Source organism: Phocoena phocoena, chromosome 10 (genome assembly GCF_963924675.1).
Source record: "Phocoena phocoena chromosome 10, mPhoPho1.1, whole genome shotgun sequence".
NCBI classification, from domain to species: domain Eukaryota; kingdom Metazoa; phylum Chordata; class Mammalia; order Artiodactyla; family Phocoenidae; genus Phocoena; species Phocoena phocoena.
This window is the reverse complement of record NC_089228.1, coordinates 43,631,132-43,656,332: the sequence shown is the minus strand read 5'-3', so window position 1 is coordinate 43,656,332 and position 25,201 is coordinate 43,631,132. Positions and strand designations below refer to the sequence as shown.

Here is a 25,201-nt window from a genome sequence, read left to right as displayed (position 1 = left end):
GTCCCTCTCCCACCGGTACTGATCCCCTAAGCACTCTCCCCAAAACTTCTGGCATGAAAATCTGCATCTTAGAGCCTGAGTCCTAGGGAACCTGACCTACAGCAGCTGATACCAGGAGCGGTCTGAGAAAGCAGACTCTGGACATGGGATTTTGGAGTTGATTATCTATCAGCTGACTGGCAGCGAGAACCCCATGGCTGGTTGTAAGTTAAGGATGCATAGCCCCTGGCAAGCTGTGGCAATGCAAATGTTAAAACTGTAAGTGGTGGTGAACTGGGATGATATGTGGAGGAAGAGGATGTGCTGATGGGTGCAATGTATCAGGACTTTAGAGGGTGCATATAGTTATTACAGGGGCAGCGGAAATGAAGGCTGCTGCTGGAGCCATTGAAGCATCAGAGAAAGACAATGCCAAGGGTGAACGCCAGGGGTCAGCATATAGAAATCTCATATCCTGTATCCAGAGGGCAGAAAAGGCTGGAGGGCCAGTGTAGACAGGGAAAACAGTAAGCAGGCCTTTGCTTCAACCCAGGCAAGGGATGGAGCTGGCTTGGCCCAGGATACCAGTGGCACAACTGGGAAGTGTTCAGATCTTGGCTGCATTTTGAAGATAAAAGCAACATAATTTGCTATGGTGTTTGCATTAGTTTCCTATTGCTAGTATAACAAATCACCACAAACGTAATGGCTTAAAACAACACAGATTTGTTCTCTCACAGTTCTGGAGGTTGGAAGTCTGAAAAGAGTCTTTGGGGGCTAAAATCAAGATGGTGTCAGGGCCGCTTCTTTCTGGAGGCGCTGGGGGGAGATTCTGTTCCCTTGCGTTTTCCATCTCCTAGGGGCTGCCTGGATTCCCTGGCTTGTGGACCTTTCCTCCATCTTCAAAGCACATCACTCCAACTTCTGCTTCCATCCTCACATCTCCTTTCTCTGACTTTGACCTTCCTATCTTCCTTGTGATTATATTGTGACCACTTCAATAATCCAGGATAATCTCCCCACCTCAGAATCCTTACTGCAATCACATCGGCAAAGTCTCTTTTGCCGTGTAAGGTAACATGTTCACAAGTTCCAGGGATTAGGATGTGGATGTCTTCAGAGGGCCATTGTTAAGCCTACCACAGGGTAGGATGCAGGGGTGCTAGAAAGAGAAGAGTCAAGAATGACCTTAACAGTCTCCCAAGGCGATAGAAATAAAAACAAAAATAAACAAATGGGACCTAATCAAACCTACAAGCATTTGCACAGCAAAGGAAACCATAAAAAAAAAAACGAAAAGACAACCTACAGAATGGGAGAAAATATTAGCAAATGATACAACAGACAAGGGCTTAATCTCCAAAATATACAAATAGGTCATACACCTCAACAACAAAAAAACAAAAACCCAATTGAAAAATGGGCAGACCTAAATATGTCTTCCAAAGAAGACATACAGATGGCCAGTAGGCACATGAAAAGATGCTCAACATCACTAATTATTAGAGAAATACAAGTCAAGACTACAATGAGATACCACCTCACACCAATCAGAATGGCCATCATTAAATAGTCTACAAATAACAAATGCTGGAGAGGGGGTAGAGAAAACAGAACCCTCCTACACTGTTGGTGGGAATGTAAGTTGGTGCAGCCACTATAGAAAACAGTATAGAGGTTCCTCAGAAAACTAAAAATAGAATTACCATATGATCTAGCAGTCCTAGTCCTGGGCATATACCCAGGCAAAACTCTAATTCAAAAAGATACATGCACCCCTATGTTCATAGCAACATTACTCACAATAGCCAGGTCATGGAAGCAACCTAAATGTCCATCGACAGATGAATGGATAAAGAAGATGTGGTACATGGACTTCCGTGGTGGCGCAGTGGTTAAGAATCTGCCTGCCAATGCCAGGGACACGGGTTTGATACCTGGTCCAGGAAGATCCCACATGCCATGGAGCAACTAAGCCCGTGCGCCACAACTACTGAACCTGTGCTCTAGAGTCTGTGCGCCACAACTACTGAGTCCACGTGCTGCAACTACTGAAGCCCGTGCACCTAGAGCCTGTGCTCTGCAACAAGAAGCCACCACAATGAGAAGCCCGCGCACTGCAAAGAAGATTAGTCCTCGCTCGCTGCAACTAGAGAAAGCCCGTGCACAGCAACAAAGACCCAACGCAACCAAAAAAAAAAAAAAAAAACAAGTAAAAGATGTGGTACCTATATACAATAGAATACTACTCAGCCATAAAAAAGAACGAAATAATGCCATTTGCAGCAACATGGATGCAACTAGAGATTATCATACTAAGTGAAGTAAGTCAGAAAGAGAAAGACAAATACCACATATCACTTACATGCAGAATCTAAAATATGGCACAAATGAACCTATCTACAAAACAGAAACAGACTCACAGACATAGAGAACAGATTTGTGGTTGCCAAGGGGGAGGGAAGGACTGGGAGTGTGGGATTAGCAGATGTAAACTATTACATATAGGATGGATAAACAACAAGGTCCTACTGTATAGCACAGGGAACTATATTCAATATCCTGTGATAAACCATAATGGAAAAGAATATAAAAAAAAGAATGTCTGTATGTGTATAACTGAGTCACTTTGCTGTACAGCAGAGATTGGCATAACATTGTAAATCAACTATACTTCAATAAGAGAAATAAAAATAAAAAAGAATGACCTCAATGTTTGGAGACTGGAGCATCTAGAAGGATGGGTGGCCATGACCTGAGATCAGGAAGACACAGGCTCAGAGATTCAGGCAGTTCTTCTTTAGAAGCTAAGTCCTTCCACCTCTCCCCCCAGAGGCTTCCCTGTGTTAAAAGATACTTTTCAGAAGGTAAAACCATGACTCTCATTACAGAAGTAAAAATGAACGCATGTTGAGGAGTTTATTTTACTCGTATGATCTGAGAAAACCAGGCAGATGTTATAACCGATTCTAAGGAAAGCTCAAAACAGCACAAATTTATATGGTAAAGGAATGTTGAGATGAATTGCAAATGGGGACAAAAATGAACAGGGCTAGAACCTGAAGACCCAGAAAGGTATGTTGCAGATGGTGCATAGTTATCTACTAAAACACGGAATTTTTTCTACACCTGATTCTCCTGTCAGAGTACTCAACATGTAAGTCTCAGGTGGGAGCAGGAGCACCTGAGAATGAGAAGGTGGGTTTGACATCTAACAAGATCCAACAAAAGACAACAGGAAGAAAAACAAAAATGACACATATCAACACAAACATTTTGCATTGGATTCATTATAATACTTTTTGACTGGTTAGTATTTCTTTGTAGAGAAGTTGTTATAGCCTAAGGTTTGTGTCTCCCCAAATTCGTATGTTGAAGACCTAACCCCAATGTGATGGTATTTGGAGGTGTTTCCATTTAGATGAGGTCATGAGGATGGAACCCCATTGATAGGATTAGTGTCCCTATAAGAAGAGGTAGGGAGACCAGAGCTCTCTTTCTCTCTCTCCCCCGCACCATGTGAGGACACAGGGAGAAGGTGGACATTTGCAACCTAGGAGGTGGCTTTCACCAAAGAACCAAATCAGCAGATGCCTTGATCTTGGACTTTCAGCCTCCAGAACCGTGAGAAATCAATTCCTGTTGTTTAAGCCACCTAGTCCATGGTATTCCATTATGGCAGCCCAGCTGACTAATACAGAAGATGTTGATTTTTTTTTTTTTTTTTTGGTCCAGTCACTATGTAATCAGCCACCCGGTAACATTTTACATTCCACTCAAATACAATTAGACCAGACTGAATGAAAACAAGTGTCATTCACCCACTTTCCTAGCCATTATTGCTTCGGAACCAAGAAAGTATTCCTTTTGTGCAGCTGCTCCCGAGCGCACATGAGCCCTTCACTGTCGGTGACTAAACTGGAGGTACAATTATTTGTATAAATAAGTAATAAATTTAGTGGTATCCTCTCTTATATGTTCTTTTTTTCCCCATCCCTTCTTCTAGTCCAATTAACACGCATGGGAGAGAGGGAGGGAGAGAAGGAGTGAACACTTTGCTATACAGTGACATTGGCAGAGCAAGAGGACACACTCCAGGACAAGATAGAAAATCTTACACAGTCACCCATACTCTTGTCAAAGAAGAATGTGTTGGGAGGAAAAAATTTCCCTCTACCAGCTTAGGTTCAGTGGTGGGGGGCCTGTGAATTAACTAACAAAAGACAGATTAACAGGAGAGAAGACCAAGTTTATTTACCAGAGAGGCTTCAGATGAATTGGCTCCCTGGACATCCAAAGATAAAGGTTTATAAACCCACTTAACGACTAGAAAGGAGGGAGAAAGGTCTTCTGTGGAAGAATAAATGGAAGGTAGGACAGTTTCAGATAAAGTTTGTTTAAGCAATTACTCATCCCTGTGATAGTGGTTAGTCTCCCTTCTGGCTGTAAACCTGCCAGAGAGAATTTATACCAACTGTATTTTCCAGGAGGTCCTGCTTAAATCTACAAAAGAAGTTGAGATCAGGTTTTTTTCTGTGACTGCTGTTTGTTCAGATGTTTTTAGCTCAGCAACTAACAAAGGATTAATCTCCAAAATATACAAGCAGCTCATGCAGCTCAATATCAAAAAAACAAACAACCCAATCCAAAAATGGGCAGAAGACCTAACTAGACATTTCTCCAAATACAGATTCCCAACAAACACATGAAAGGATGCTCAACATCACTAATCATTAGAGAAATGCAAATCAAAACTACAATGAGGTATCACCTCACACCAGTCAGAATGGCCATCATCAAAAAATCTACCAACAATAAATGCTGGAGAGGGTGTGGAGAAAAGGTAACCGTCTTGCACTGTTGGTGGGAATATAAATTGATACAGCCACTATGGAGAACAGTATGGAGGTTCCTCAAAAAACTAAAAATAGAACTACCATGCGACCCAGCAACCCCACTACTGGGCATATACCCTGAGAAAACCATAATTCAAAAAGAGACGTGGGCTTCCCTGGTGGCGCAGTGGTTGAGAGTCCGCCTGCCGATGCAGGGGACACAGGTTCGTGAGAGGCCCGCGTACCGCAAAAAACAAAAAGAGAGACATGTACCACAATGTACATTGCAACACTATTTACAATCGCCAGGACATGGAAGCAACCTAAGTGTCCATCGACAGATGAATGGATAAAGATGTGGCTCATATATACACTGGAATATTACTCAGCCATAAAAAGAAACGAAACTGAGTTATTTGTAGTGGATGGAACTAGAGTCTGTCATACAGAGTGAAGTAAGTCAGAAAGAGAAAAACAAATACCGTATACTAACACATATATATGGAATCTAAAAAAAAAAAAAAAGTTTCTGAAGAACCACAGGGGCAGGACAGGAATAAAGACACAGACATAGAGAATGGACTTGAGGACACGGGGAGAGGGAAGGGTAAGCTGGGACGAAGTGAGAGAGTGGCATGGACATATACACACTACCAAATGTAAAACAGATAGCTAGTGGGAAGCAGCCGCATAGCACAGGGAGATCAGCTCCATGCTTTGTGACCACCTAGAGGGGTGGGATAGGGAGGGTGGGAGGGAGGGAGACATAAGAGGGAAGAGATATGGGGATATATGTATATGTATAGCTGATTCACTTTGTTATAATGCAGAAACTAACACACCATTGTAAAGCAATTATACCCCAATAAAAAATTATAGATAATATAAATAAATATTAAAATATATAAATAAAATAAATAAATAATTAAAATAAAAGATTATTTTAAAAGAATCCTCATGCCGCTGAGCTGAATTTTGAATCCGTACAGGTGCAAAACCATGCGGGATCTTAGTTCCCCAGCCAGGGATTGAACCCGTGCCCCCTGCAGTGGAAGTATGGAGTCCTAACCATTGGACCGCCAGGGAACTCCCAAGAGGGTTTCTTGAAGGAAAGGGCTGTTCTTCCTTCCGCCTCAAGTCTGATAGGGGGGCTTCAAGGGAGCATGGCCTGAATTCCCTGGAGCTGACTGGGGTGCAAGTGTGAAGCGGGCCACTAAGGTCTGCTGTGAGCCCCACCGGCAGGGCAGATAGAGACAGGTCACAGAGTCGACCTGAGGTTGTGTCACCCTGATCAGGGGATGGTGCACCCTCAGGTGATGTCTCCAATGCTGAGCAGCCCACGAGAGGAAGAGCCAGCATCTGACTGCCCCCCAGAAGGCACCACCACACTTTTTCTGCACCTGTATCTCTCCTCCCTCTCCTCCCGTCACCCTAAATGAGGCTGGAGTGACATCGTGAACCGGTGAAGGGTAAAGAGGGCTGAGAATAGGGAGAGGGAATAGTGAGGAAGCCAGCCACACCTCCCTTCCCCACTGAGTTTCCAAGCTGAACCAGGGCAGCCTGCTGGGGCCCCACCAGCTCACCTCCCCTGCTGCCCAGTTTGCCCTTCAAGTGTTCTGACCCTTCCAGACTCTTAAGTTCAGAAGTAGGGCAGGAGAAGAGATAAAGGTGGAAGCTGGACTGTCTCTAATGACCCAACCTCAGAAGTCATAAAGTATCCTTTCTACTCACCTGGATTCTAGGGGATGGCACAGAGACTGCTTTCTCTCAAACTGGAGGAATGTCACATTTGCAGTATAAGGAATTCATATAGGATGGGAGATACTGGACTAGCCATCTTTGGAAAATACATCCAATCTGTCCCATGAATAAGCAAACACATCAGAGTGGTGGACCCAGTAAATGAACTCAAGTTTTGTTAGTACCTTTTGTTCAAAGAGGAAGGAATATATGTCACACATTCTAGAAAGTTTCTCCTGCAACTTGGAGAAGATAAAAGCTTTGTTGATAAAGAGGGTTGATTGACAGTTATGAGAATAATTCACTTATTTGTGTAATCTGCCTCTTTAACAAAAATGCAGGCTCTGTGAGGAGCTCTAGAAAGATAGGTAGTTAGATAGGTAGATAAATTCTCCAGTGCATAACTCAGAGCCCAGCACATAGTAGCTGTGCAAAAAATTCTTATAGAATAAATAAATGAAATGACGAAATGCAGTGCCTGGACTTCTGAGATGAAGTGTCACTTGATGAGGTGCTGCCACCTTCTGGTCACTGGGGACCTTGCCAGCCATTTCCAACATTCCATTTCCCCATCTGCCTTTGGAAGGATGCACCCATCTCTTGCCATCACCTTTCTCAGTTTACAGGGCGCTTTCCTGATGGCTGATTGGTTTGGGTTTTAACAACAACCCTGACTCCTATGTCGATTCCCATTTGACCAGTAAGAACCGTGAAGACCAGAGGAGTTATTTACCAGAATTCTGTCTCTCTGATCTCCACATGCTCACCCCGAGCCCCGCTCAACCCTCTGCAGCCTGGTGTGGCTTCCTCCACTGCACTGTGGCTGCTCTGGCCAAAGTCTTCAAGGGCACCCTCGTGGAGTCCAGCAACCCCTTCCCCTCCATATCTCACTCTGTACAGCACTGTACACTGTCAATCTCTTCCCTCCTCTAAGTACGTCCTTCCCTCAGCATCTTCCATTAACTAACTCCTCCCCGGATTTTCCCCTGCCTCCCTGGCTGCTGCTTCTCCTCTGCTACCTCTCTACAGTCCACCTTCCCCAGGGCTGTCCTGAGCCCACTTCTCCTCACAGACTCCTGGGAGACCACCTCCCTCAAAGCCTCGATTCCCGCCTGCACACAAGTGGCCCACCAGGTCTCTGTCACCAGCCCAGTCTTCTCTCCCACCTCCAGATCCGTTCATCCAGCCCCTGAAGACGGGCTCTGCCTGGAGACCCTGCACCTCACGCCCATCTTGTCCGAAGTCAAGCTGTGGTCTCCCCTCTCTGCCAACCTCCCTGCCCTTCCCCTCACGCCCATCACCCAGCCTAGGGAATGGCACCCCCACCCACTCACTTCCCCAAGACAGAAGGCTGGGGACCACACCTGAGCGCTCCTTCCCCTCACAGCCGAGTCCACTGAATAGTTGTCAGTCTGCTCCCTCAAACCAAGCACCAGGCACTCAGGCATCTTTTAGCTCTTTTAGGTCTTGTCTAGTCTATGCCCTCGGCATCCCTCGGACCAGCCCCTCCTCCCCTCCTCTCTGCCACCATTAACATCTTCATCATTCAGAACCTGGGCCACTATGACAGGCCTTCATCACCAGCCTCCTATGACCCAAATTGCCCCTGGTTAAAACACTTCAGGATGGGGCCTAAACTCCTTGCCTGGCATCCATAGATTAGCCCTGCCTGCCACCCAAGACCAACCTCCACCCTCTGCCCATCCACCCTGCCCTCAAGTCACACCATGCACACCTCTGTGCCTCTGCCCATTCTCTTCCCTCTGCCTGGAATACCTTTCTTTCATCTGCCTATATCTAAAGCATCTCATACCCACTGTACAGACACGGAACCTGAGGCTCAGAGCACTAACATAACTTGTCCAAGGTTGTAGAGCTGGGAAGTGGTGGAGATGAGGAACCAAAGGAGGACGGTCTGAAACCTGCTCCTTTCACTCCAAAGCATCCAGGCTCTGCTGCAAGCCTCAGTTTCCCCAAGTGTAAAATGTGAGGAAGGAAAGACTCTGGGCTCTTCCTGCTCTGACTTCTTTCTTAACCAGGATTTCTTGATTTGGGGATGCTCTGAAGCTCTCTGGTGGTGACCTGGGGGTACTAAGCACCACTGCCTAGGATCCCCTAGCCAGCCACTCAGTAGAGAATGCTTGGGCCAAGCTCTGAGCTGGCTGGGCTATGTTACAAGTGGACAGACATGGTCTCCTGCCCTCCCTCCCTCAACTGCTCCAGTTTCCATTCTCTATTAGTTTTCTGTAGCTGTGTGGCAAAATACCACAAACTCAGTGGCTTAAACAATACCCATTTGTTAGCCTAGTTTTGTAGGTCAGAAGTCTGGCACAGCAGGGCTGGCTTCTCTGCTCAGGGAATCCTAAGGCTGAAACTAGTCCTCATCTGGAAATCAAACTTCTGTTCCAAGCTCATTCAGGTTGGTGACAGAATTCAAATTAAAAAGTTCTGCTGTATGAAAGACAATGTCAAAAGAATCAGAAGATGAGGCACAGACTGGGAGAATATATTTGCAAAAGGCATATCAGATAAAGGACTGTTATCCAAAATATACAAAGAACTCTTAAAACTCAGCAATAAGAAAACAAACAACCCAATTTTTAAAATGAGTCAAAGACCTTGACAGACATCTCATCAAAGAAGATACACAGATGGCAAATAAGCATATGAAAAGATGCTCCACATCATATATCATCAGGAAAATGCAAATTAAAACAATGAGATATCCCTGCATGCCTATAGAAATGGCCAAAGTCCAGAACATTGACAACACCAAATGTTGGCAAGGATGTGGAGCCACACAAACTCTCATTCATTACTGGTGGGAAGGCAAAACTGGTACAGCCACTTTGGAAGACAGTTTGGCTGTATCTTACAAAACTAAACATACTCTTACCATTCCATCCACCAAGCATACTCCTTGGTATTTACCCAAAGGAGTCAAAAACGGATGTCTACACAAAAACCTACACACAGATGTTTACTGCAAATTTATTCATAATTGTCAAAACTTGGAAGCAACCAAGACATCCTTCAGTAGGTAAATCAATAAACTGTGCTACATCCAGCCAGTGGAATATTATTAAGCCCTGAAAAGTCATGAAAGAACCTTAAATGCATACTACTAAGTGAAAGAAGGTAATCCAAAAAGGCTATGTACTATATGATTCTAACTATATGACATTTTTTGAAAGACAAAACTATGGAAACAGCAAAAAGATCAGTGGTTGCCAGGGGTTAGAGGGGAGGGAGGGATGAATAGGCAGAGCACAGAGGACTTTTAGGGCAGTGAAACCACGCTGAATGATTCCATAATGATGGATACACGTCATTATACATTTGTCCAAGCCCACAGAATGTACAACACCAAAAATGAACTCTAATGTAAACTATGGACTTTGAGTGACAATGATGTGTCAATGTAGGTTCATCGATGGTAACAAATGTACCATCTGGTGGGGATGTTGATAATGAAGGAGGCTGTGCACTGTGTGGGGGCAGGGGGATCTATGAGAACTCTGTACTTTGCGCTCAATTTCGCTGCAAACCTAAAAACTGCTCCAAAAAAACCAAAGTCTATTTCAAAGGAAAAAAATATACACTGGATTTGGAAGGTTCAATTCAAAATAAAGAATGTAAAAATATCTCATTAATAATTTTGGAAATTTGAGTCAGATAAAATATAATATTAAAATTAACGTCACTTTTTTCTTTTTTCTTTTTCTTTTTACAATGTGGCTACTAGAAATTTTTAAATGCCTTATGTGGCTTGCATTGTTTTTCTACCGGGCAGCACTGGCCTAAATCTTCAAAGCAACTGCATGACATAGGCACATTATTATCTCACAGGTGGGAGAAGTTAATGTAGCAGACGCAGCTAGTGCCCCCGGATCCCTCACATCTCCCAGGGGTCACTTGCAGCTTCAGTGCGCAGTCCCTGTACAGGCTCACAGAGTCCTAACCTCAAACATGTGCATCTCTCTGCCTGAGGGGCGGACCGGAAGTCCAGGGTAGCTAGCGCTTCTGGGACCAGCCCTCAACCAGTGGGGTGAGGAAGGGTGGATAAATACCCCAGCTTCCTCACCCTGGGTGAGGCGTGTTCTACACCAGCTCCCAGAGGGTCCCCAGTGGTATCCAGTCTCAGCTGTCCCCAGAAGTAATCTGCTTTCCTTCCCCTCCTCGCTTCTTTACTCCCTCACCACCTTCCTCCCCTCCCAGTGAAACCACTTGCACCCAAATGCTCCTATCAGGCTCTGCTATTGGAAGATCCCAAACGAAGACACTAGAACACAGACAGCTGGAAGACTCTCAGAGGTCGTATAAATAGGAAGAGACAGGCTGGTGATTTGATACCAGCAGTCTGACACCAGATCTCACACTCAGAAACCACACCTCGCTGCCCCTCATGCCACAGCCATGACATTCCTATGCGAGGAGGGTAGAGACTGTGCCCTCAAATCTGTCCAGCTTTGAGCTGACCCCCAAGCAGAGCAGGAAGTGCCTTCTCCAGGTTCAGATGATTTTGTCAAGAGGCTGAGCCGACCTGTCTCCTGCAGCCCTGGAAAGGACCCAGGCTGGCCTGCCCAGAGCTGTGCCTTGACACCGTGTCTGCTTCCCAGCTGGAGGGAAGCCAGGACTGCCAGCCAGTGCTTTGAAGGGCACTCGTCTTTGGACCAAAAGGACACACTGGGATCTGGGATCTGGGACCTGGGAAAGCTGGGGGTGGCGAGGATCCAGGGGAAGATATATGGAGCTTACTCATTAATTTAGCTTATATATGCTGGGCACTGTTGCAAATGTGTTGTGTGTGTGTGTGTGTGTGTATGTGTAATAAATGTGTATTCCTCACAGCAACCTTCTGAGGTATACACTATTATTATGCCCATTTTATAGGTGAGGAAACTGAGAACAGAGAGGGTAAGTAACTTGCCAAGGTCACACAGCTAGTAAGTATCACAGATAGGATTCAAATTTAGGCAGTCTGGCTCTTAACCATTCCTGCATTCTGACTCTCCTGAAACTTCTGGTGAGTCTACTGCCAGCTGCTCACTCTGAGCTCTGCCTGAGTACCAGTTCTCCTGGGAGATAGGCATGAACTTCTGACTAATCCCCAACTTTAGCAGAGCCCCACTCACTTACAGGAATGGACTGACAGAGGAATGTGCCCTCAAGACTGGAAAGCAGTAAGCTCCAGAAGGGGGGCTGTAATCACTGGAAAACGACACCCTTCCCTCCTACCCCCTCCCCCAGGGCCCCTCTGCCTTTTGACAGAGATCAATTAATAAGCACAGCCATTCAACCTCAGTGTAATTATTTATTCCCAGCCTCGTTCCCCAAATGATATGAGGGGGCTTAAAAAGATAAATTCACAGCATCTCCACCAAAGATATTCTGATAAATAATGCCTGGTTCATTGCCTTAACGGCCTTGTCACTGACACCCTGATGATGTGATACTGTTAGATCATTACACATAGGGTGATCAGCTCATCCTGGTTTTCTTTGAACTTTCTCAGTTTTAAAACTGAAAGTTCCTTGTTCTGGGAAACCCCTCAGATGGGCAACAAGGACAGTTGTTTACCCTCATTACACAGGATACAGCCCACAAAGTCTACTTGCTAGAAGACTAAAAATTGTAGCTCTGAGCTTCCTCAGAGCCAAGGCAAAGAGGGAAACACTGGGACTTCCCTGGTGGCGCAGTGGTTAAGAATCCACCTGCCAATGCAGGGGACACAGGTTCGAGCCCTGGTCCAGGAAGATCCCACATGCTGTGGAGCAACCAAGCCCGTGTGCCACAACTACTGAGCCTGCACTCTAGAGCCCGCGAGCCACAACTACTGAGCCCATGTGCTACAACTACTGAAGCCTGTGTGCCTAGAGCCCGTGCTCCGCAACAAGAGAAGCCACTGCAATGAGAAGTCCGTGCACCACAACAGAGAGTAGCCCCCGCTTGACACACTAGAGAAAGCCTGCGAGCAGCAACAAAGACCCAATGCAGCCAAAACTAAAAATAAATTTTAAAAAAACAGAAAACAAAAAAAAAAAATCAGGTGGTCATAAAAAGCCTTTCTTAATATTGAGACCTAAGAAATTTCCACCATGAGTTATCACACTTGTGGTGAGTACAAAAGTGGGTTCCCTCTAGGTGCTTTTCTTACGCCTTATGTAGTAACAGCAGGCCCTTCCATAGCACATGCCATGTGCTAAGCGCTCTCACAAAACCTTCTCATACGTGAATTCATTCAAGTCTCAAAACCACTCTAGAAGGCAGGCACTGAGGCTCCTCTTTCCTTGGTCTGAGAGGACGCACGTCTCCCTGCTCTTTCCAGGGAGAGCCAGGAGTCCACGGAGTAAGAGGAGGGGCAGGGAAAGCAGCAAGAGGGAAGAGGCCAGGGATGGGGGCTTCCAGATGCCCCTCTCCCCTCCCCCAGGCCAACACTGCCTGCCTGACATTGACTCAATGGAAAGAGTGAGCAGTGCCTGGTGTCACTCCCTGGCACCAGAGGGCATGCCGGATGTCAGAAGATCCTGTTCTGCCAGGTAACAGAACGCACCTGCAGGGCCTGCAACACGGAGCCCGGGCAAAATGCCTCCTTCACGTGTGCTCTGCGTGGTCCCCTGATGCCCCTTACCACACCGCCCTTCCACGCCAAAATGCCAAGATCTCTTGAGCCTACTAAGCCCCTTGGACTCTGGGCAGAAAAGGAGGGGGCGGGCGTGACCCACCCCCCAATCCTTCTGTGACTGGGAAGCTAATGACTCCAGGGTCAGAAATAACCCCAGAGTCAGCTCCCCGTGTGCCGCCCCTCCCCTCCCCTCCCCTCCCCTCCCTTCCCAGAAAGCCTGGGCCCTGAGTCAGAGGCAAGAGCCTGAAAATAAACAAGGACCCAGTTAATCTGCTGTGAACACCACAGAACCACGCTGTGGAATTCCCTGATAAATCAGGGACCCAGTGAAGAACTGAGGCCTGGAAACACAGATGTCTTTCCCCCAGATCCAGCTGCGTGTGCTCAGGGCCAAATATACCTGTGCTGTGGAGGGATAGAAGAGAGAGGGGAAATCTAGTGCAGAGGAAGTCGGGGAGAAGGAGTGCTGGGCCTTACTCTCAGGGGTTTCCAGGCCAGGAACTGAGGAGGAGAGCCCCAGGCCTGCCCTCAGGGGGCCTCCAGTCTCGTGGCAAGGTGGACGCACAGCACATGTCAGGAATAGTCAGAGGCTGGTCTGGAGTACGGAGGTGGGAGCTGGGCCACTCAGGTGTCAGATGCCCCTCCTTATTCATGCCTTCAAAACAGTGTGGGATACCTGTACCACACTCCATGGCTGAGTCACTGACCCCAATCCTCAGATCAGACCGGGATGAATGAAGCTCTCCCCTCCCCACTCCTCTTTCCCTCCCCAACAGAAAGGACATGTAACTGATTCCCAGGACAGACCAGTTAACTTCCACAAGCCCTAAAAATAACGGAACCACTTCATACTCTGAACTGAGCCTCCCCCCACCCGCCCCCACCTTGGCCCACCCCCTAACCAGCCAGATAAAGGCAGCTGCTGGGGCTGGCAGGGGACAGAGACCTGGAGCCAGGGCAGCGAGAAGGCATCTGACAGAGCCGGCAGAGCAAGACCAGCCCCAAACGAGAGGAACAACAGCCCCTTAGGCCGCACCTGCCACAGACCCCAAACCCCCATCAGCCAAGCAGGACCCTCGGGTGAGTAACCCACCCCTTTGTCTCTCCACGGCAGGGCTGGATCTCCAGGCTGGGACACCCCCTGGATCCTCTCAGGGTAGCATGTATGAGGGGCAGCTCTGGGTGGGGGAAGGAGGGTGAGGGGCGTGCATCTGGAGGCAGGTGAGTGGAGGGGTCTGATAGAAAGATTCCAAGAAGAAGTTAAGAGAGAGTTATCGTGAGCTCCACGGGGGGTCCCAGAGTGTCTGCCACAGGCCTGAGGCCTGCAGAGGGGCAGGTTCCAGCCAGCCTGGCATAATCCAGAAAGGCTTGCGGGAGGAAATGGCCTGGGGTTGCAATTTTTAAAATACAGGTATGGAGCTCCTCAGGCTTCAGGGCTTCTTCCCAGGAAAGCCTCAGCTAGGCCCAGTGTCTGGAAGAAAGGACAGAGGCGGGGGAGAACATGGAGGCTGGAGGGGGGTAAGTGGGCCCGACTCTGCACTGGTAGGACAAGCCCGGTGCCCAGCTGCTGCGGGTGAAAGTCTTGGCATATCTGGACCGGGAATGTCTCCCCAGGGCTGGCCTGAGCCCAGCTCCCCACAAATCATGGCCTAGGGCCTGGGGTGGGATGCAGGCCATCGACTTGCCCAGTTGGAAAGCCCTTGGGGAAGATCTGGGGTGGGGTGGGTGGCGGCGCAAGGTAGGGCAACCAGATCTGAGTCTGTCCAGATGTAGAGATGTGTGGAGGTGCCGGGCCAAGAAAGAGCAGACCTGGAAGCAAAAGTAGGGGTCTCCCTGAGAGGCCGGCCCAGCCCTGGGAGGCCGAGCTCAGGGACACCCACTGAGGCTCAGGCCCTGCCCTAAGTCTTGTCCCAGTTCTGAAGTCTGCCCTCACCCCGCCCCTGTCCCTGCCCTCAAGAACCATGGTGGGAAGGCCTTGCTACCACCTGGAAGAGCCTCCTGGGTCACCTCCTTCCCCTCTTGGGGCCTGTTTCCCTGTCTGAACAGTGAGGGGGTTGGGCTCAGTGACCTCTGCGGGTCCTCAGGTCTGCCATCTCTGGACTTTGCGATGCTGACAACTTGTGACCATAGTAGGAATTCTGGAGATTCCTGGGGGTGGGGATAGGGTGGAGCTGGTGGCCTGTACATACCATCTGCTCAGGCCACCCTGGTGACAGGACAGTGAGGAGGTGGGGACAGTTGAGGTCTGCCTGTGGCAGAGGGTCCTCATGAGAACTCGGAGACTAAAGGAAGCACCCGGAGCAGGTAATGAGACTCGGGCTGCCGGCTTTAGACGTCACACTCCTTGGGGCTCGGATGCCTTTGGTGGACAAGTCGGGGTGGGGTGGGGCACACAAGGCTCAGTTTCCCCCCTTCCGAGGCAGCCGTGAGAAGAAAGTCCTTCCCCCAGCCCCAGGTCGCTTCGGCCAGGAGAGGGTTCTAGCACTGGTCATGCTGTAGGCCAGCGGCCTGACACCAGCTCAGGAGGCAGGATCAGGGAGCCCAGGGCAGAGAAGGAGATGAGGTGGGCCCAGGCTCCCAGGGTCCCACTGGCTGAGCCTGACCTCTCCCCAGCGCAGGGCTGCTGTGCTGAGGCCAGGACCTCGGCTATATTTAGCACCGAGTGCGGAGCAGAGCAGTGGGTCAGGGGCAGTAAGAGGGGGAACGTGCTTCTCATACTTTCCCTACTGGCCTCTGGGGACTGTTAGTACACCTGTCACAAGACAGATAAGACACCGAGGACAGAGACCAGAGAAGGGCTTGAGCGGTGGGAGGCCTTGGGGGGCAGGGATGGGAGGGGTCTTTGTGGAAGCTGATGGGCATGAAGAGGGAGAAAGAAGAGGAGCACAGGAGATTCGGGTTGCACACAACTGGGGATGAGGATCCACGAGTGAGGGGCGGGGCTATCTCTGCAAGAAGGCCCTTGGTCGCACTGCCTCCCCTCCCTGTGGGTGTCACCCTCACACTCTCCTGGGGTGCCTTCCGGGGAACAGAGGGACACCACGGCCACTAAGAAAGCTTCACACGCCCTACCTATAGGGTCTAGGAACTCCAAGCCAGCACTGCCTGCCCCTCATTCGCCAAGATCTGACTCTAGGCCTCTTCTTTAAGTAACAGTGGTTGGGCCAGAAGATCCTTGAGGTCGCTCTAGCTCAGATTTTCTGAGTCTTGGCACAGAAAACCCCTAACTAGGATTCAGAATCAGGCTCTGCCTAACCATGAGATACCTGGTGAACCCTCACTCAACCTCGCTACTTCCGCTGTAGCTCGGGCTGCTGGCCCCCGCTTTGCCTCCCTGGCCTGGGAAGGGTGAGTGGAGCTGGGCAGGCCACCCCCCTTGCCCCCCTCCCCCATGAAAGTGACAAGTGCGCCCTCTGGTGTTACGAAAGGAAACATAACTGATGACTATTTCTCTCCATGGAAAATAGTTACCAGTTTAGGGAACTGCCTCCCCCTGACTGGGACCCCTTAAATCAGAATTCCCACAGGCCACTCACCTGAGAGTCTTCCAGGGAAAAACTGATTTTGGCAAAGGCAGGCAAGGACGGGCACGTCCAATTTTCCCAGTGGAGGTTTGGGCATCCCTTGGCTGAAGGACAGCTTCAAAGCCCGCAGTGCCCTGTTTGCTCCCTAGCAACCCAGGTGATTCTGGGGAAGCACCCTGATGGATGGCTCCATGTGCATTAAACTCAAGACTTGTCATATATCAACCATGCAGGTGGCAGGGTGAGACCCAGGCGAGGTCTGGAAAGGGAGGAGGTCTCTAAGCACATGCCACAGCAGGGCTACTCTGCCCCTGGGCCCTGCTCCCTGCCATTTCTCCCAGCAACCAGCCCCATCCCACCTAAAGCCCCCCACCCCATCCTCATCTCTGTCCCCTCTCCTCAGAAGGATGGCCGACGCTCAACAGGTGGCTCCCACCCCAAGCATCCCAGTGGCAGCTACAGAGGACCTGCCCCTCCCTCCACCACCTGCTCTGGAGGATCTGCCACTGCCGCCACCCAAGGAGTCCTTCTCCAAGTTCCACCAGCAGCGGCAAGCCAGCGAGCTCCGCCGCCTCTACAAGCACATCCACCCCGAGCTCCGCAAGAATCTGGCTGAGGCTGTGGCTGAAGACTTGGCTGAGATCCTGGGTTCCGAAGAGCCCACTGAGGGTGATGTCCAGTGCATGCGCTGGATCTTTGAGAACTGGCGGCTGGACGCCATTGGGGACCATGAGAGGCCACCTGCCAAGGAGCCCGTGCCCGGCGGCAATGTCCAGGCCACCTCCCGCAAGTTTGAGGAAGGCTCCTTTGCCAACAGCACAGACCAGGAGCCAGCCGGACCTCGGCCATCTGGAGGGGACGTCCATGCAGCCCGCTGGCTGTTTGAGACAAAGCCACTGGATGAGCTGACGGGCCATGCTGAGGCACCGGCAGCTACAGTGAGGGAGCCTGCAGCCAGTGGAGATGTCCAGGGTACCAGGATGCTCTTTGAGACGCGGCCACTGGACCGCCTGGGCTCCCGCCCCTCCATCCAGGAGCAGAGCCCCTTGGAGCTGCACTCAGAGATCCAGGAGCTGAAGGGCGATGTAAAGAAGACGGTGAAGCTGTTCCAAACAGAGCCGCTGTGTGCCATCCAGGACGCAGAGGGAGCCATCCACGAGGTCAAGGCCGCCTGCCGGGAGGAGATCCAAAGCAACGCGGTGAGGTCTGCCCGTTGGCTCTTCGAAACACAGCCTCTGGATGCCATCAACCGGGACCCCAGCCAGGTGCGGGTGATCCGGGGGATCTCTCTGGAGGAGGCGGCCAGGCCCGACGTCAGTGCAACTCGCTGGATCTTTGAGACACAGCCCCTGGATGCCATCCGGGAGATCTTGGTGGACGAGAAGGACTTCCAGCCATCCCCAGATCTTATCCCTCCTGGTCCAGACGTTCAGCAGCAGCGGCATTTGTTTGAGACCCGAGCACTAGACACTCTAAAGGGGGAAGAGGAGGCTGGACCAGAGGCGCCACCCAAAGAGGAAGTGGTCCCCGGTGATGTCCGCTCCACCCTGTGGCTATTTGAGATGCAGCCCCTGGATACACTTAGAGACAAGGTCCAAGTGGGTCACCTGCAGCGGGTGGGACCCCAGGAGGGTGAGCGGTTCATGTACGAGCGTCTATCCAGTGATGGTTCCTCAGCACTGTGCCTCTCTCAGAGTGCTCCCCAGAGGGATGGGGTGAAGGGAGACGTGAAGACCTTTAAGAACCTTTTTGAGACCCTACCCCTGGACAGCATCAGGCAGGGTGAAGCTTCGGCCCATGGGAGCATAAGCAGAGCAGAAGGAACTGATTCTGCTGGGCAGTCCCAGGATATAGGGTCCCCGGTGTATGCCATGCAGGATGGCAAAGGCCACCTCCATGCCCTGACCTCTGTCAGCAGAGAGCATGTAGTCGGAGGTGATGTACAGGGTTACAGGTGGATGTTTGAGACACAGCCCCTAGACCAACTAGGCCAAAACCCCAGTACCGTCGACGTGGTGCGGGGCATCACCCGGCAGGAAGTGGTGGCTGGAGACGTGGGCACTGCCCGGTGGCTCTTTGAGACCCAGCCCCTGGAGGTAATCCACCAACGGGAGCAGCAGGAACGACAGGAAGAAGAAGGAAAGCCTCAGGGAGGCCCTCAGCTTGAAGCATCCCCCAAGGGCGATGTGCAGACCATCCGCTGGTTGTTCGAGACATGTCCAATGAGTGAGTTGGGTGAGAAGCAGGGGTCAGAGGTCACAGATCCCACACCCAAGGCCAAGGCACGGTCCTGCACCTGGATGTTCACGCCCCAACCCCCAGACAGACCAGAAAGCTCCAGGGAGCAGCACCTTGAGGTCAGCCAGGTCCAGGCTGGGGAAAGACAAACAGACAGATACGTCTTTGAGACTGAGCCTCTGCAGGCCTCAGGCCATCCCTGCAGAAGGGGGCCTGTGCGATACTGCAGCAGAGTGGACATCCCCTCAGGGCAGGTGTCTCGTCAGAAGGAGGTTTTCCAGGCCCTGGAGGCAGGCAAGAGGGAAAACCAGGGATCCAGGGTAATCCCTGAGCCCATCCCAGCAGGCTCTGTGCACAAGTTCACCTGGCTCTTTGAGAATTGCCCCATGGGCTCCCTGGCAGCTGACAGCATCCACGGGGGCAATCTCCAGGAAGAGCAGCCCATGGGCCCCTCAGGCAACAGGGTGTGGGAGAGGCAACAGACTGCAACTGAGGGGACCCTGCGGACTCTGCATGCCACGCCTGGCATCCTGCACCACGGAGGCATCATCATGGAGGCCCGAGGGCCAGGGGAGCTCTGCCTTGCCAAGTACGTGCTCCCAGGCCCAGGGCAGGGCAGCCCCCACGTTCGGAAGGAGGAGCTGGTGTCTGGCGAGCTTCCCAGGATCGTCCGCCAAGTGCTGCGCCGGCCAGACGTGGACCAGCAGGGGCTGCTGGTGCAGGAGGACCCAGTGGGCCAGTTTCGCCTCAAGCCACTGAAGCTGCCAGCACCAGGCAGCAGCTGGAAGGTCGAAGACATGGACCCTGAGTTCCAGCAGTTGCTGGCTTGTGGCCTCGGGACCTCGATGGCGAGGACTGGGCTAGTGATGCAGGAGACAGAGCAGGGCCTAGTGGCACTGACCGCCTACTCTCTGCAGCCCCGGCTAACCAGCAGGGCCCCCGAGAGGAGCAGTGTGCAGCTGCTGGCCAGCTGCATAGACAAAGGAGACCTGAGTGGCCTGCACAGTCTGCGGTGGGAGCCACCGGCTGACTCAAGTCCAGTGCCAGCCAGCGAGGGGGCCCAGAGGCTGCCCCTGACTGAGAGCATCATCCATGTTCCCCCACTGGACCCCAGCATGGGGATGGGGCATCTGAGAGGGCCGGGGGCCACCCCCTGCCCCCCACAGGCCATTGGAAAGGCAGTCCCTCTGGCTGGGGAAGAAAAGCAGGAAAGCAGGTGCACTGGGCAGAAAGCGATGGAAGCTTTGGGAAAGTCAGATGGAGCCACGACTATGCCCCTGGGGCCCAGGTCCCCAAACCTCCAGAGTCTGCGAATGGCAACAGCCGAAGCCCAAAGCCTGCACCAGCAAGTTCTGAGCAAGCACAAGCAGGGCCCCACCCCTGGAGCCGCCTCTATGCCCTCCCAGGATAGTCTTCTGCAAGTACCGGCCACAGCCACTGGGACTGCCCAGAGCAACACCAGGCCTCTGGCTGGAGGTGACCCCAGGATCCCAGCAGCCCCCAGAAAGGTCAGTGGGGAACAGAAAGCACTGCCTGGAGGGCTGCCTAGGGGGTGGGTGACTATTCAGGATGGCATTTACACTGCTCACCCCATCAGGACCTTTGACCTACCGGGGGGTGTCTGGCTTTCTGAGAGAGGAGCCTTGCCAAGGGGCAGGGAGACTGCGCTCCCGTCTCAGGCTCCCAGCCCACTCCTGGAAGGCCCAGGTCAGAGTCTCGGGCCTGGGCAAGAGGAGCCTGGGAGCCACACACAGAAGGCCTGGGGACCTCCAGAGAAGGTGATGGCAGGACTCGGCCCAGGGGTCCTCCAAGCTGCAGAGACCACCCTGAAGGCTGTCCCTTTAGCCCCCCACACTCTGGCCTCTGGGCCTCAGGCTGCAGGTGCCAGCCTGCACTCCCATAATGCCTCTGTTCCGCCTCCTCCTCCTCTCCCAGCTGCTGTGACGGGACCTGACTTCCCAGCCCAAGCCGGCCATGATGAGAATTCCATCCAGCAGGCCTCTGAGCCCACGCAGGACCCCCTTCTCCAGTCCCACAGCAGCCCTGCTGGCCAGAGAAGCCTTGGGGATTCACAGACAAAAACTCCAAAACTGGAGCCCACCACGCACCCAAGGAAGAAGCCCCAGCTGCCCCCCAAACCTGCACACCTAAGCCAGATCCCCCCGCCTCACTGGCTGCCCAAGCCCTCAGCCCTGTCTCCCAGCTCCTCTAAGGAGGTGGGGCAAGGAAAATACAGACAAGGTGAGACTGGTACAGCTGACCATGACCTTCGGCCAACCAAGGTCCCCACCACTGCAGGCCAGGGCCGAGTATCGCCGGCTGGATGCTCCACTGGACAGAGCCAGCACAGCCCCCAGCATGACTCCAGCACTGTGGCCCCCAGGCCCACCAAAAGTCAGGCTGCGGGCAGCAACGACCAGAGCCCTGAGCCCCTCAAGCTCTCAGCTCTCAGCAGTGACCCCACCTCACCACAGCAGGGCCCCAGCCCCTCAGGAAAGAAGTGCACAGACGGTTCCCAGCAAGGGGTCCCTGAGAGCTCCAAGATTCTGCAGGGAAGCCAGCAAGAGCTCCAGGGCCTCCTGAGCCAGGTGCAAGCACTGGAGAAGGAGGCCAAAAGCACTGTGGACGTGCGGGCATTGAGGAGGCTCTTTGAGGCTGTGCCCCAGCTGAGAGGGGCTCCTCCAGCTCCTGCTGCCCCCAACAAGCCCGAGGCCTCAGTGGAGCAGGCCTTTGGGGAGCTGACAAGGGTCAGCACGGAGGTGGCCCGGCTGAAGGAACAGACCCTGGCCAGGCTGCTGGACATCGAGGAGGCCGTGCACAAGGCCCTCAGCTCCATGTCTAGCCTCCAGCCTGGGACTAACACCAGAGGCCATTCCCAGGGACCTCTAAAGGACCACAGTGCCCACAAGGTCAGTGTCACAGACAGCAGTAGAGTCAGGCCCAACTGCCCAGGCCAGGAGGTCAGGAGTCAACCTGAGGTTACATGCCACACTGAGGTCCAGGTTCAGGCCAAGGTCAGAAATCACACTGAGGCCAGAAGTCAAGCAGCCCCAACCACCCCTTCTACTCGGAGGCTGGAGACCATGAGAGAAGAGTCAAGCCTCCCTCGAGTGTTACCTCCCAGCAGAGATTCACCCTCCTCCCCAACCTTTATCTCCATCGAGTCGGCCACTAGGAAGCTTCTGGAGGCTCTCAGCCCCAGGTGCAGCCCCAAGGTCTCAGTGAGAAGCACACACCTCCCCCAGGATGTGGGCCATGCTCAGCCCCACCAGAAAGATGTCTGGGACAAGGCCAGGAAGAAAGAAGCCACCCAGTGCTCCGGACAGCCCCAGCATGCCCCTGCCTCAGTCAGCCCCCTGCCCACCAGGCAGCAGAAAAGTGTTCTGGAGCTGCAGACTGGGCCCGGTGGCTCCCAGCACTATGGAGCCACAAGAACAGTGACCGAGCAATATGAGAGGGTGGACCAGTGCAGGCCCTCAGTGCTCACCTCCCCCACCACGGTCACCGAGCCCACAGAGCTGCCCAGGGGCCCAGGCCCCCACCTCGGGCTCCACGCCTCCCCCTTGATGAGGCAGTTCCTGCACAGTCCAGCCGGGCTCAGCGCAGGCCTGGCAGAAGCTGGGAAGATGTGTGTGCCCTGCAGCCACTCCCAGCCAGCTGCCCAGTGAGCCCCTCCACCTCCCACCACAGCCTCCCACCCATCCCCAGGGCCCTGGGACGGAGGTGGGTGCCTACCTCCTGCACAGATGAGGCAAGGACCAAAAAGAAAGGGCATCTTCTGAGACTTGTGGAAAGTTTCCTTTTCATCAGTTCTTGCCAAAGGGGGGAAAGAAAAGTGGAAAGAAGCCTCTCTGAGTAGCCCAAGCCCAGGAGCTGGATGGGGGCTCACAGCTGCTCGCGGAGGATGTAATCTATACAGGCACACACGCTCCTCTCACAGGCCTAGCCCGCGTGCCAACACGAGTGAGTATGCACGCCACTGCCTGAGACGGAGCCCCATGAGTGACCTTCAGCCTTCATTTCTTTTAATACAAGTCAAATGTTCTTAGTCTTCTGCTCCTTAATTTCTGGAGAGGACAGGGCCAGCTGCACTGGTCTCTGTTTCAGATTGGCTAGGGCCCCAGAAGGGCCCCTTCATTACCATCTCTCTCATTCAGCGAGTCATCCTGGCAGTACAAAGGTCATACAGAAAAGGTCGGCGATCACCAATGTCCCTAGAAGCCAAAGGTTCTCTCCACCCCCAATGCCCCTGACTCTGTACCCCAAATGGGAAGGACACAGTCTGAATAAACCCAAGTTTTATTCCCTCCTCTCTGTGTCTAACTGTGCATCTGTCCCAGAGTCTGGATTCTCACTGTAGGGGAAAAACAGCCACACCTCCAGGTGCCCTGTGTTCCTGGCAACAGCAGTGTTAGAAAGCTCTGAAAAGCCACCCCTTCTTCTACCATCTTGGTTGGGAACCAGAAAGGCCTGCCCATCCCCCATTCTCCTTGCTCCCCATGCCCCAACACATACATACACTGCTGCCCTCTACCTTGGACACCACCCTGGAGTGGAATCTGAACAGAATCCTGCCCCAGAGTGGAAGAATGGCCCAGTCAGGCCGGGAAGGAGGGAGGGCCACAGCCAGGAGAACTCCAGTGGCCAAGACTGCTAGGCCACCTTCCTCCTGGTCAGGCCAGGTGCAATGTTTAGAGCAGAGGTTCCTGGGAAGGGGAGGGCACAGATCCTGGCCTGGAAAGTCAGAATGATCTGGTGAAGGGCCCTTTTCCACACTTTGAAAAAGCACTGAGCGCCTGCTGCATGCCAGGCCTGTTCTAGGCAGCTGGGACACAGAGGTGAGGTCTAATGGGGTCATACACTCAGGGAACTGACTTTCTAGAATGAGGAGGCAGAGAGACTATGAATAAACAGGAAAAATCAGTTCAGGAATAAGGGTTATGCGCCTGACTAAGCCATTCTCCCACTCTGGGGTAGGAATCTTAAAACATGATGATGTGACAGTGGTAGGTGATTGCCTTAGAGAGTGTGGCCAAGGCACACCTCTCCAAGGAGAAAAAATTTTTCAACTGAGATCTGAATAACAAAAAGCCAGTTATGGGACAATCAGAGGGAAGTGCCAGCTAGGCAGGGGGACGAGCACATGCAAACACCCAGAGGTGGGAGTGAGTGTAGTTCCTGGATTGCCTAAACACCCTTCCGTATAGGTGGACAACTACGATTGTCCACCCCTGCCTCCCCTGACGCACACACACATCCTGCCCCCGATAAGGTTAGGTGGAAACTTGTCCATACTTTGCTTTTGTTGAACAGGTAGGCTCCCATCATACCACCAGCCCAGGGATCAGCCCTCCACACCCCTCCCAGCCCCATCATTGCCTGCTCCACTGACAGGGGTTCCCCTGGGGCAGCAGAGCTCTGAGCTGGAAGCAGCCTGTCCGCTGGAAGACTGGTGTGTATAAGCAGTTAAGATAGCAAATCGGCCTACCTGGGCCGGCTACACATCTCATTATTACCCCCTCGCCACGGGTCACCCTCCCCCGTCCTCTGTGGGATCTCACTTGATTACAGGGCCCAGTAACTTATGGCATGACTATTCTCAGTGTTCCCATTTGTAAAATGGGCCCGATTATAAGTGCCTACTATTGTGCAGATTAAGTGAATTAATATATGTAAAGTGCTTGGAACTATGCCCAGCGTCTGGAAACTCAAGGCTGTTCACTTCTCCTACTGTAATTATTAGTTTTAATCTATCTCTTGTTCTCACCTCCAGGTGGACTCCCTGTCTCGTTCATCTCAGTATCCTTACTGCTTATCACAAGTGCCTAGAAGGCACTGCACAAATGTCAAATAAATGAACCCCTGGGTGAATGAAATGATTGAGTGAATTCACTGATTCATCCAACTAACATTTATTGAGCACCTACTTCATGCCAGGTTCCATCCAGGGTGCTGAGAATAGAGATGAACATGGCAGAATTTACCCCTGACCTCATGGAACTTAGAGAGGGAAGACAATATATTATAAGCAGAGAAGGTAATTTTAGAAGGGAGCGATACTGTGAAGGAAATAAAAACAAGGTCAGCCCACGAGAGGAGAATTGGCAGTTACTTTAGCTTGCGCGGTTGGGGAAGGCATCTCTGAACGACAGAGGAAGCCAGTCCTAATACCTGGAGGTGGCGGCCTAGGGGGAAGAGTGGGGAGAGGTTGGGGGATGGGTAGTGAGCGCACCAGAGGCGGCACGCAAGGAGAACAGCGG

The 25,201-nt window shown here is 51.9% G+C and overlaps 1 protein-coding gene across 3 annotated transcripts; it reads left to right on the top strand.

The window, feature by feature from the left end:
* The first annotated feature begins 14,113 nt into the window (after window positions 1–14,113).
* Window positions 14,114–23,249, top strand: XIRP1 (xin actin binding repeat containing 1). 3 transcript variants are annotated; one of them, XM_065884986.1, is made up of 3 exons: window positions 14,122–14,259; window positions 17,107–20,449; window positions 20,877–23,249. In XM_065884986.1, exons 2-3 carry the CDS (start codon window positions 17,111–17,113, stop codon window positions 20,883–20,885), a joined length of 3,348 nt encoding a protein of 1,115 aa, XP_065741058.1. In that variant the 5' UTR covers window positions 14,122–14,259; window positions 17,107–17,110; the 3' UTR covers window positions 20,886–23,249. The 3 variants fall into 3 exon arrangements, with proteins under 3 accessions (XP_065741056.1, XP_065741058.1, XP_065741057.1); XM_065884985.1 differs by having other exon boundaries at window positions 17,107–20,586; window positions 20,629–23,249; XM_065884984.1 differs by having other exon boundaries at window positions 14,114–14,259; window positions 17,107–23,249.
* Window positions 23,250–25,201: the final 1,952 nt, after the last annotated feature.